The sequence below is a fragment of the Benincasa hispida genome, chromosome 4 (assembly GCF_009727055.1).
Source record: "Benincasa hispida cultivar B227 chromosome 4, ASM972705v1, whole genome shotgun sequence".
Lineage (NCBI taxonomy): Eukaryota > Viridiplantae > Streptophyta > Magnoliopsida > Cucurbitales > Cucurbitaceae > Benincasa > Benincasa hispida.
The window spans coordinates 69,872,061-69,885,755 of NC_052352.1; the positions used below are offsets into that span (position 1 = coordinate 69,872,061).

At 40.6% G+C, this 13,695-nt stretch overlaps 1 protein-coding gene across 4 annotated transcripts in view; it reads right to left on the reverse strand.

Moving 5' to 3' along the window:
• LOC120075354 (phosphatidylinositol-3-phosphatase SAC1) overlaps window positions 1-13,695 on the reverse strand; it is an 85,064-nt gene that overhangs the window by 64,951 nt on the left and 6,418 nt on the right. For all 4 annotated transcript variants that reach the window (XR_005481309.1, XR_005481310.1, XM_039028662.1 and 1 more), the window contains exons 4-5: window positions 9,357-9,579; window positions 55-131 (exon numbers count right to left, since the gene is read on the reverse strand). Coding sequence is in view for 2 of the 4 variants with exons in the window: in XM_039028662.1 (XP_038884590.1) it covers window positions 55-131; window positions 9,357-9,579 (300 nt within the window). In the remaining 2 variants the exon portion in view is untranslated. The remainder of the gene's footprint in view (window positions 1-54; window positions 132-9,356; window positions 9,580-13,695) is intronic.

Below are 13,695 nucleotides of genomic sequence, written 5' to 3' on the forward strand. Positions count from 1 at the left end.
GTTTCTTATCCCAATATATAACTACATATATGACACTTTCAAGCAAAACTATACCGTGTCCCTGCAAAGTGTCGAGAACGCCGAGAAATCAGAGTGATAGTGAAGTCTCTTCCAAAGATCGATAGTCTAACCTGCACATATTAAGATTCATATTAGGACATATGCGCATACTAATAACTGAACAGGACTCTAACACAAAAAAAGACATAGCATAATCAGAATTACAAGACAAATAAAAAAGACATTAAACTTAAAAATAAACATAATAATAAATCCCAAAGCATATGACAAAAAATGAACCCACAAAAAACCATAAGTTTTCTTCCTTCCCAACTAAAGAACCAAACTTCTAAAAAAAAATAAGCCAAAGCTCACCAATGGAATTGAGCTCCTCCCCTAGCAAGGAATAACATAAGGAAAGGATTAAAGTTTTCAGAAGTGTGGCTAGTTGAGGCTAAACTTCCAAACCTCCTCAAATATTTTTCTAAAAATCTTACTTGAACAAGATTTGTTCTATAGGTTGTACAACAGTATCCTTGAATTCTAAATTTGATGATGGAGATAATCAATCTGACACAGCAACTAGTACCAAAATAGCAATGAAAATTAAAGCAGTTGATATGATAAATGAATGTCAGTGTAGGCGTAGCTAATATGATAGATCAGCAACAAATATAACCACAAGTTAACAACTAGCAAACAATAAACCATTCATCTAAATTTTTTAAAGGAATTAACATAATAATATACTGATACTACAACAAAAGGCGAAAGAATAGTTCGCTCTGTGCTCACCGCATTACCAATTAGTCTCACCACATGTCTTTACAAGGTTATTGCTAGAGTCTTATCCAAAAATCTCGAAAAAGTCCTCCCCACCATCACGCATTACCAATCTGCTTTTGTGGAGGGTAGACAAATTCTCAATTCATCATTGATTGCAAATGAAGTGGTGAATGACTGTTCCAACAGAAAGAAACAGGGGTTTGTGGTTAAACTTGATATTGGAAAGGCCTATGATAAGGTCGATTGGGACTTTCTTGATCTTGTCTTGAAAAGCAAAGGTTTCGGCAACACTTGGAGGAAATGGATTCGCGGTTGTGTATCCACACAAATTTTATATATATATGTATGTATGTATGTATGTATGTATGTATGTAAGAAACAGAGAATTGAATTAAATCAAGAGGGGGGGCGGCGCAAAAAAAAAAATCAAACAAGAAGAGTCCTCCAATTGTTTAAAATCATAAGAAGGCTATGATTACAAAATAATTTAGTATAATTTGTACACCACCAAGAGGTGGTATTCTGAACCTGAGCCCAAAAAGAATCAAACAAGGTAAACTTATCATCAAACAACCTACTATTCCGTTCATTCCACAAATGCCACAGAAGTGCACGAGTCGCACATCGCCATAGAATTCTTCCTTTACCACAAAAGTTTCCACCATTCAGGCCATCCATAAACCAGCCGTCAATCTTCTAAAGGAGACGACTAACCACCCCAAACATGGTAAGAAGACTATTCCAACCTCTAGACACAAAATCACAGTGCGGTCTCCATCCCCTTAAGACAAAGAAGGCACATGGAAGGAGAGAGAGACCAATTAGGGAACTTCCACTTAAGCTTTTCATGAGTATTCAAACTTCCAAACTTAGATATTAAAGAAGACCAAGTATAAGCTAATATTCCAAGGAGAAAGCTTGAGGATCATTAGAGGAGGAGGAAAACACTTCCAAGTATTGGGAATGGAACTTTTGGATGCTAAAAAAAATGTGGATAAGTATGGTCAAAGATGGGAGCCATGTGTTGAGGGTTTTGATGAGATGGGTGGTGACCTGAGTATTTTGAGGTCAATGAGTGCAAGTTGGGCAGGAAGGTGAGGGCATCGCTAAGGGTTGGCCCTTACGTTGAAGCAATGCGTTAGTCAAGTCCATGTGGAGGTTAGAAGGGCAAGTGGACGCGCACGGCAAAGAGCGAGGTGACCTTAGGCAAGGAGGCTTGAGCATGCGTTGATATGTGTTAGCTAGACAAGGTAGGTGCCAAGTAGGGCTAGGCGTCAACCTTAGGCATTGGTCGCAACGGAAGCATTGAAGTAAGGCGTTGGCCGAGTGGGGGATGCGTCTAAGTAAGGCTATGTGGCCAAAGAAGGGGTGGCATGTGTTGAGTAGGTAAGCTTAGGGAGCAAGTTCGAGTTGACAGCAAATTGGGGCATGTGGCTGAACCAAGTGAATCCTTGGCTAAACCAAGGATGAGGTGGGCACTTGGTAGAGCATGCAAAGGTGGGAATGACACTTCAAAAGAAGGCTATGCGGTGGCCTAGTCAAGAAGAAGACACCTAAGCTAGCATGCAAGGAGGTGTCAAAGTTGATGCGCTGGTACATGCATGCTGAAGGCAACTAGACATGCAAGGATGGAGATGTGTCGAGCATTGATGGTTTTGGGACAGCTATAAATAGGACGTCTGGGGGACCTTAGCTCTCACAAACCACTCGTGCAAATCAAGCAAAACCAGTGTAGAAGTGTTGATAGGTGAGTGTACTAGGTCTTTCCTATGCTGCCATTTCTTCTTTTTTTTTTTTTGAAAAGGAAACAAGTCTCTTTATTCATTAAGAAAATGAAGTGAGACTAATGCTCAATTTACAAGGAATTCATAAGGATCAGCAAGTGCACCCGGGCATCTCAACTAGGTTGACACCCCCTTAGCACCCCTCATCACATCCTAACTCTAGAAAAGCCTTTGAATTAAGCGATATAATGGGAAACAATACTTGAAATGATAAAGAGAGAAACTGGAAAATCGTAACAAGAGACAACAAAAGACAACTAAAAACAAAGCAATGAGAACTTCAGAAAGCTGGAGAAAGGAATGAATGCCAATTTAGACTGATTTCCCGGCTAGAGTATGCTGCAAAGGATTTTGAGAGGGAGCACCAAAGAGAGGCTTTCAACTTGGCAGCTTCAAATCTTGAGAACCACGGGGTTTCCTTGTCTTGGAAGACTCTTTGGTTCCGTTCAAACCATAATTCAATTAACACAACCTTGACAACATTGACCCACAGAATCTGGTGCGATTTCTTGACAGCCGGCCCTATCAACAACTGCTGCACATTTAGGCTAAAATCTGCTCCAAAGGACCAGCTCAAATTGAAGATATTGAAGAGCGAAAACCAGCAACTTTGTGCATAAAAGCAGTTAAAAAATAGGTGTTGTTGGTCTTCCCCATTCTTCTTTCACAGTTAAAAGATATGCTGCCATTTCATTTGGAGAAGTGCGGAGTAAGGAATTCGTATTGGAAGGTAGAAAGGTCATCTGGTCGCATAGGGTAGGCGTCCATCGCATACGCCATCGCCTGGCGAACGGCGCATGCATGCGCACGCCCCATCGTAAGTTGCACACCTTCGTTGACATTGATTTTCTGTCAACAACAAAACCTGCCTAGTCAGAATCAGTGTAAGCTTCAATGCAGCGTTTATCAAACTTCCTGAACATCAAGCCCTTACCAGGAGTTGTCTTCAGATATCTTAAAATACGCTCAACAGCCGTCATATGTTCCTCGTAGGGAGCTTGCATAAATTGATTGACAACACTCACCACATAAGATATATCAGGTCTAGTATGGGATAAGTAAATTAATTTCCCAACTAGTCGCTAATATCTCTCTTTGTTGACGGGAACTCTGTCATCCATATTAATAAGTTTTGCATTATATTCCACAAGGATGTCAATAGGTTTACACCCGGTCATACCTGTCTCTTTAAGTAAGTCAAGAGTCCGTTGAGACACTGAAATACCCTCTTTTGATCAAGCAACTTCCATCCCGAGAAAGTACCTCAGCTTTCCAAGGTCTTTAATCTCGAACTCCTCGGCCATTTCTTTTTTAGTCTCATAATCTCAGTAGTATCACCAGATAAAACTATGTCATTAACATAAACAATGAGGACCGCAATTCTCCCTAAAACTGACTTCTTTGTAAACAACGTGTGGTCTGAGTGCCCTTGATTATACCCTTGGGATTTTACAGAAGTAGTGAATTTGTCAAACCAAGCCCACGGGGACTATTTTAACCCATAAAGCGACTTTCTCATTCTGCAGGCCCAGTGCTTAAACTGACTCTCGAATCTCGGAGGAGGACTCATGTAGACTTCCTCTTCCAATTCCCCATTAAGAAACGCATTTTTTACATCTAGTTGATGAAAAGGCCAATCTTTGTTCACTGCTACTAATAACAACACCCGGACAGTATTAAGCTTGGCCACAGGAGAGAAGGTTTCAGAGTAGTCTATTCCAAAGGTCTGAGTAAACCCTTTGGCAACCAGTCTAGCCTGGTATTAATCGTCCCATCAGACTTGTATTTTATGGTAAAGACCGATTTGCATCCAACCGTCTTGTGTCCCTCGGAGAGAACAACCTGATCCCACGTCTCATTTTTCTCAAAAGCCCTCATTTCTTCCATAACTGCAGCCTTCCATTCAGGAGTCTCCATTGCTACATGTATGCTACTTGGTATCATCATTGTATCTAGACTGGTAGTAAGAGCCTTGAACTCGGGTAACAGGTTACTATACATCATGTAACTGTGCATAGGATACTTTGTACATGATCTAGTGCCTTTCCTCAAGGCAATGGGAAGATCAAAAGAAACGTCATTACTCTCCACATTGTCTAGTTTTTCACCATATTTGGTTGTCTGCTCTTGGGGTTCATCTTCTAAAGGACCTTTCACACATTCATCTTTACTCATACCACTTTCATTCTCTGGAGTCGTTTCCTCAGCACTGTTATTTTCAGCTGTCTCTACATCTCCCATGGTGTCCTTGGCAGCCCCGTCAACACTTTTTTCATCTTTACCCTCTCTGCAAGTATTAGTCTCAGCACAAGTACCAATATCATTAGTGGCAGGAATACAAATACCTGGAGCTGATGCTGGGTCAAACTCATGGACCGGAGCCGGAGAAGCGACAGGTGGCACTGTTTCCTTCTTGAGATTCTTCCTATAGTATGTTATCCACGGGACTTGATTGGTGGGAAGGACAGACAGGACAGGTTCAGGTTCAGAAGACAACTCTAAGGGCACCGAATAAGTGGACCAATTAGTCTCTTCACTAGAATTCTCCCCCTGAAGATGACTAATAGGGAAGAACGGCTGATCCTCAAGAAAGGTAACATCCATGGAAACGAAATATTTTCGAGAAGGTGGGTGGTAACATTTATATCCACGTTGGTGGGGAGGATACCCAATAAATACACATTTCTAAGCACGAGGGGTAAACTTCGTGCGATTTGGCCCGTGGGTATGAACAAAGACAACGCAACCAAAAACCCGGAGAGGCACATCAGAGATAAGGCGGGTGGTTGGATACGACTCTTTAAAACGATCAAGGGGATTGTGGAAGTTTAGAACACGCGCATGCGATTAATTAAATGTGCAGCAGTAAGAATAGCATCCCCCCATAAGAAGGACAGAAGGGAGGTGGACAGCATGAGAGAATGAGTGACTTCCACCAAATGTCGATTTCTCCGTTCGGCCACCCCATTCTGCTGAGGAGTGTAGGCAAAAGAGCTTTGGTGGACAATTCTCTTGGAAGCAAGGAAATCCCGAAAAGAGTTGTTAAAAAACTCATGCCCATTGTCACTTCATAGAATTACGATTTTCGTGTTAAACTGGATTTCCACAATGGCATAGAATTGCTGGAACACAGATAACACCTCGGACTTCTCAGTAAGAAGGAAAACCGAAGTAAGCCGAGTGTGGCCGTCGATAAAGATGACAAACCAACGTTTACCTATAGAAGTGGTGATTGGTGAGGGACCCCAAACATCATTGTGGATAAGAATGAAATAGATGGTTTGTAAGGCTGAGAGTAAAAAGAGACACGACTCTGTTTGGTCCAGATACACACATCACAGTTTAAGGAAGAGATATTAATATCACGAAACAAATGCAGGAACAAATATTTCATGTACTAAAAATTGGGATGCCCAAGGCGGAAATGTCATAACATAAAATCACTCTCAGAAGTAGAAAAATTCAAAGAAATGAAACTAGTCCTATAACAATCTCTAGAGGAAATATCTTCAGTCAGGAAGTAGAGTCCCCTATCATGCTGGGCAGTGCCAATCATCGTCCCCGAGCTCATATCCTGAAATAAAACAGAGTCGAGTGAGAAAACAGCCTGACAACTCGGATCTCTTGTAATTTTGCTGACAGATAATAAATTATATGAAATCTTGGGAACATGTAACACATCACGCAACACTAAACCCTCAAACGGAGAAAGATGGCATTTTCCTTCAATAGGAGCAAATGACCCATCTGCGATCCTAATCCTTTCATTACCAGCACTCGGACAGTATGAAGTAAACTGGTCAGATGAGCCAATTAAATGATTTGTAGCTCCTGAGTCAACAATCCAAGGTTTTTTTACCATGAACACTAAGCAAGCCAAAGGGCCGAACCGTACCTGATTGCGCAATAGCACTGACTCGAACAGCACTCGAATTATCTTGGCCATCTGCTGGAGATTAAGTCTGAAGGTTTCCACTTGTCAAGTCACTCACAAGAGCACATCCAAGGTTTGATTTGTCATGTGACTGATGTCATTTGCTATTTGGAGGTCTCCCATGCGGCTTCCAACACTGATCTTTCATATGCCAAGGCTTCTTGCAGTGCTAACAGACAAGAGGGAGTCTATTACTCTGCTTATCACTGTCAAACCCAGAAGACTTCGTAGCAAATGCAACAGCATCTGTTGATGTGATTACTAGATTGTTCATGGCACTCAATTTGTTCTTTTCTAAACGTATCTCTTAACATACTTTCATGAGGGAAGGTATAGGACGTTGGCCCAATATCTGACTCCGAACAGCATCGAACTTTGAATTCAACCCAGCTAGGAAGTCATACACTCTATTAGTTACAAGTCCATTTCCTGCCACAGTAGGGATAATTTGTTAAAATAGGATGTCACATCCATCGATCCTTGTTTACACTCATGGGCCTTCTTGCGTAATAATTGAGATGCATTCTGTCTTTTTTAATATAACTTCTGTACAACATCCCAAATGTCTCTGACGGTTGCAACATGGAGTAACGGCTTACCAATATAGGGTTTCATGCTGTTAACCAGAACTGATCGCAACAAAGAAGACTCTCCTTTCCAGATACGTTCTTGAGGGTCACCTGGCCCTAGTTTCGATATCTCTCCCGTCAAGTACCCGAATTTATGACATCCTTCCAGAACCATTCTGATTGATTGCGACTAGGAAAAATAGTTTTAGCCATTCAACTTTTCTCCAATAATAAATCCTGCAGAGTTTCCAGACAGAAAATTTGTTGTGGATAAAAAAGGGAAAGAATTTACCGGATTCTCAGAATACAATGGTAGGTTAGTGGAGAACTCTAGTTGGACTGTTTGCAGGTTTGTGCCAAGAACTGTTTCAAAATCTGCAATCTTCTCCTGAAGATGGTCAAATTGACGTTGGACCTCATTTGGGTCATAAGTTGCGCCACTGTTGCTTGGCGCGACTGGAGTATGTTGATCGAAGGAGGCATCTCGGCGCCATTGCAGAGAACCAACACCGATCAATTGGCTCAAGGCCGGCAACTGTTGGGCAAAACCGGTTGGCTGCGAGTGGGAGGACTCGGTTGCAAGCGGGGGAGCATCGACTGCTGGACGAAACCGATCGGGTTCGAGCAGGAGGACTCGACTGCAAGCAAGAGGAGCGTCGGCTGCTGGGCGAGATTGATTGGCTGCGAGCGGCGAGAGGACTCGGCTGGAACGAGGTCGGTTGACAGAAGTGCCGCGGCGATCGATTGGTCTAGATCGACGCTGGTCTCGATCGGCTGGACGGCTGGAGCCGTCAGCTGAAGGAGCTATGGCAGCACGGTTTGGAGATACCTTTTGACGGCTGCCTGTATCTCTGCATTAATGTCGACATTCGCGGCTCCATTGATTCCGACAAAGGTTGCTGAAGAAGACTGTGGCTGATTCTCGTCAGTGATGGTTAGGGTTTCGTCACCATTGATACCATGATGAAAAAGAGAAAAAAGGGACACAGATTCTTTATGTGGAAAACCCTAGAACAGGGAGAACAAACCACGATAGATGACTGATTTTTTATTATTATTCCGATACACTGATTACAAGAAAACTGCTCAAATAAATAGACAAGTAGAAAGCTTAGGTGCATGATAAATTACAAAAACCCCCCTAGGCCAAATGGATTTGGAGATACTTCCATGAAGATGACTCCCTTTAGGGACAGATTATCGATGCTTGATATGGGTTCTCCCCACTGAAAGCATGGCCAAACAGCTTCCCCACCATCTTAAAGGACCATGGAGAGACATTATGCTACATCTGAACCTTATACATGATAGGGTTTCCATTAAAGTGGGGAACGGTGCTAATACTTTATTCTGGCTTGATCAATGGACCGGGGAAACTATACTCATTGTCCAATTCCCTCGTCTCTATGCACTATCTACTCATAAAAATTTCTTGTTTGGACTGAATAACGGGGTTGGATTCTACAATATAGGGGGAACTTTAATGATGAAGAGGTCGAAGATTGGATTACTCTAATGGACAGCATTAACAGAGTTCATCTTACATCACACAAAGACTGTTGGTTTTGGAAAACGGATTCAAAGGGTATTTTTTCCGTCAAAAATCTGGCCCATGAGTTGAGCATTTGCATGACCGACGATACCATCCCTTTACACAGGGAGATTTAAAAGGACTCTTACCAAAAGAAGGTTAAATTTTTCCTCTGGGAGATTATTCACAGGGCTCTTAATACAGTAACAGTTTTTTTTTAAACAGGAAACAAGCCTCTTCATTAAGATAATGAAATGAGACTAATGCTCAAATTACAATATACTGAAACAAAGGAACCTAAGGATCAGGAGATGCACCCAAGCATCTCAACTAGGTTGACACCTCCTTAGCACCCTCATCATATCCAATAAAACTAAAGGAGTACGATCTAAATTCAACCAAACTTACAACTCGATCAACATCTGCCCAATGATAAGGGAAACACTATTTATAGACTTTTTTAACACATTACTTTCCTTGCTATGACACGGTGCAGGTGTACAACTTTCTATAGCTCTTATTCTCTTTCATACCTTTTGATCAATTGGAGAAATTTTTTGTAACTCCTGGGCAAATTTCCTACGTCAATGTAATTTGTTATCAAAAAAAAAAAGAAAATAATACAACAAATAACAGAAAATTGTGAGGGAGAGGGACGATATAAAAATAGGTCTTCAAACTAACTACATTAAAGATAATGAAATTGCACAACACACAAAAGAGGTTAAGAGCAAGGAGTTGCATTTTCATACCTGCTTGAAATGCCCATGAACTAATGCTATGGTCCATGCAGTATTATTGCATCGCAATCGAATTGCTCGAGTCAAATAAGCATTCCAGACAAAAATGTTCTCATATGGCATTCCTTCTGCAGCAGTTGACATAGCATTCTTTTGCAAACTTTGCATTATTGGATAGGTATAGCTATAGAAAAAATCTTTTGTCAAATCCACACTGGATAAAAGTTTTTTATACCTGCAAATAAACACAGTAACAAATACTATTCATTTGACTATATGGGTCCCAATATTAAATCAATGAGCTGGAATAGAACAGTAGCACAAAAAGGGGGTGGGGGGAATTGACATTCCACCTCTTTCAGTTTGCATATATACACAGTTGTGTCATCGTGTGTAAAAACAGTGTAGATGAAGAAAAAAATTTGAAGAGGAAACATAACTTACCATCGAATTAATGAAACATATCTTCTCAATGTGGCTGAAGCTAGAATTCAAGTAAAGAAGAATCTATTTGGATTTTTGCCAGCAACCCTTGAAATTTCAAAGGAAAACAGGGGAAGTATAATTTTACACTTTGGTGATATTGAGTTTCTGGATCCTCCGGACAAGGTTAAGAAGTTTTTTAATGAGAAGGACCTCTCAAATCCAGTAGATATGGCTCGTATGAATCAAGTTATGTTCGATGAAGGGTTATTGAATTCAAATGAGTCTGAAGAATGGTCCTTCCTAAAAACAGCAGCCAATCATTTGAATTTCTCTAGAAATCCCCTGTTTTCAAAGTCTTTGATGATGCAGGTGAAGGATAAAATTAACAGTACTTCGGATAAGGAGGTTCAGGGGTCTTCTTTGCCAAAAAAGTCGTTTCAGGGGACTTTTCAGATGGAAGAAAAAGCAGTCAGTCCACCGGAAGAAAGGGCTGCTGAGTTTCAATCAGAATCGAAAAGAGAGAAGGAAGAGTTGTCTTTAAGAAGAGAGAAGGAAGTACAATTAACGAGGAGGAGCCAATAGATGCTTTAACTTTTTTCAGGGGAAGTCCAACAGATATGCTTACGGTTACTCCACCAGCCGCAACTCATTTTATTTCAAATAAAAGCCAGAATAACAGCACTTTTTCAGAGGAATTCCAACAGTCTAAAAAATCTAATAGTGGCGTTTCATTAGCCATGGACAGGCAGAAAGATCTTTCGACTGAAGCAGCCCCCTCGTGCCCTGAAACTTTGGATCCCACCGCGGTAATTTCAATATCAATCAACAAGGAAGTCCAAGAGTCTTTTTCGGCTCCCCCTCTCCAAGTTAATGATTTATTATTACCAAAAGACTCTATCGACGCCAAAATCTCTCCTTCCTCTGGTCATCTTCCAAACAACGTAAGCAAGCATTCACTTCTGAAACCTTTCAAAAAACATTTCACAAGGAAGAAAACCTCTTTTCGAAATGATTGGACTTCCATGATAAACACAGACCTTTTGGAAAATTGTTGTATTAAGGTGCAAATACCCTCCAGCCCAATCAACAAGTCAGTTCCTCCTCCCCTCGAAACTTACTCATTCTCTTTTCATGATTTCAAAGTCGGAGTCTCAAGTGTGGCTTTTTCTCGAGTTATATCTGAACCCTTTCAAGCCGCTATCAAAAATTACGATTCTGATGAAGATTCTTTGCTTAGCATAAGCAGTGATGAGGATGATAGCACTGCTCCTGAACTCCTCCAAGAAGAGGATTATTTCGGTAAGGACCAACAACATGATCTGCCCTACCTCTTTCAATCAGAAGAGGATCTCAAATTGGTTAGTAACATCCTCCCTTCCATTAAGCCCATGGACAAAGAAGTTATTCCCAGCAACTTGACTTCAATAGTGGAATATTGTGACCTGTGATCTTGGGTTAATTCCAAGAGTTCTTCATGAAAATTATTTCATGGAATACAAGAGGCTTGGGCGATGCCTAAAAAAGATTGGCAGTAAGAAGACTCATCAAGAAAACCAATCCATATTTGGTCCTAATCCAAGAAACCAAGAAGGAATTCAAGGTATATATGGTCGGAATTAAGAAAACAAGCTGGGTTTCGAATGTTTATGGTCCCACTGACTACAAAGAAAGAAAGCATATATGGTCAGAATTATACTCACTTTCAGGATATTGCTGCGAATCTTGGTGTATAGGAGGAGATTTCAACATCACAAGAAGGATTCAAGAAAGGTTTTCAACAGGGAGACCAAAAAAAGGGATGAAAAAGTTTAAATTCATTGATTCAGCAAAGCTAATGGAAATCCCCCTTAGTAATGTCCAGTTTACATGGTCAAGAGAAGGTCCCACAGCTTCTTGTTCACTCCTAGACAGATTCTTGATCACCAATAATTGGGATGATCTTTTTGCAAATACTAGAGTATTAAGAATGGCAAGGTTATGTTCAGACCACTTCTCAATTCTCCTTGAAGCAGGAGCACTTTTTTTTTTTGAAAAGGAAACAGCCTTTATTAATCAATAAAAATAGTACAGGAGATAAGTACTTTGATAATAAAGGCGAATACAAAGAACCAAACAAGAAACCAAAGGATCAGTAGGTGCACCCGGGCATCTCAACTAGGTTGACACCCCCATAGCATCCTCATCTATCCAACATAGAGATAAAGCCATCAAAGGCTAATAGAAGAGCAGTCTAATGAGACAATACAAGGAAAATCTTTGCAAACGAACGATGTAAAGAACTAAGCTACAAAGATCTAAATTACATCAAAGAAGTTAAGATAGTTAAGAATACTAATGAAAGAGAGCTGTTGTCTCTATCACCGGTGCTTCGGCTAGTCTTCCATTTGAAAGAAAGGCTGCCAATTTAAGCTTGTCTTGCAAAGAATAGGCTTCAAAGCAATTAGAAAGGGAGCACCAAAGAGAGGCATTGAGTTTTGCCGCCTCAAAGCGAGCAAACCAAGGAGTTTCCTTCCCATTGAACACTCTTTGATTTCTTTCAAACCAGATTTCAACCAGCACTGCTTTTACCCCATTAATCCATAGTAAATTGGGAGTATTTCTTCAGGATAGGACCTGAAAGTAATTGTTGTACATTGCTTCTAAAAGAAATATCAAAGACCCAAGAAGTGTTGAAGCAATTAAGGAATTCTTTCCAGCAGTTGAAGGCAAAACAGCAACCAAAGAATAAGTGTTGAAGGTCTTCTTCAGCTGACTTACAAAGGACACACCAATTGGGGGAGATAGAATAGCAAAGCAGCTTTTTTTGCAGCACCGAGGAACAATTTAGGGTTCCAAACTGTTATATTAACTCTCCGATGGCTGTTGGACTTCCAAAGGATCTTGTGAAGGGTGGCTGAAATTGGGGTGGTCTCAGAAAGGTGATTAACCAGTGATTTAACTGAGAAAGAGCCATTTTTTTCAAGGGACCAAATGCGAGTGTCTTCCCTATTGGATAATTTTTGCTTAACCATTGGAACTCTAAAATCTCATCTTTTAGGTCTCTTCTGAAGTTTAGAGTCCATGAGGAGGTGTGATAATCCCAAAAGTGTGATACTGAACTGTTGGGAAGTGATGTTAAGCCAAAAAGGGAAGGAAATCTGTCTTTTAACTGAAAAAAATCCAGCCAAAGGGTCTTGCCAAAATGTAATTCTGGTTCCATTCCCTATTTTAAAGTCTGTCAGCTTCTCAATATTCAACCAAGATCTTGAGATATTTATCCAAGGGCTTCGAAGACTGCAATGGACCTTGCCAGAAGTGTGCCAACCAAATTGACTGCTACCATGGATACTCAAAATAACTTGACTCCAAAGGGAGGGTTGCTCTTTTAGAAACCTCCAACCCCATTTGGCTAGTAAGGCCACGCTTTTAGCTTTTAAACCTCCAATTCCGAGTCCCCCATCTGCTTGTTTCTTAGAGACTAGCTCCCACTTTGTTAAATGATTTATCTTTCCCCCTTTAAAGCCTTCCCAAAAAAAGTTTCTGATGATTCTTTCAATGGCTGAAATCACTTTTTAGGCATCCAGCATAATTTCTTCTTTCACTAGGACTGTTTGGTCCATATACATTGGAAATCCAGCATAATTTCTTACAAATGGTGCTGCACTTTAATGTTAATGAGAATTCTGCCTTGAAGACCTCCAAAACTACAATCTTGCTTTCATCCCACAAAGAAAGAATGCCCCCTGATCTTCCTTGTGATTCTAAAAATGCCCAGCCCACCTCCTTAGAACTCCAAATGCTTTTTATGAAAGGGAGGTCGAAGCTGTCCTTTTTTTATTCTTGGAGTAGAACAACATCCGAATTTATTTTCCTCAATAGTTTTTTTTATAACTAATCTTTTAGTTTTATCTCCAAGGCCCCTAATATTCCATGAGATGATCTTCAT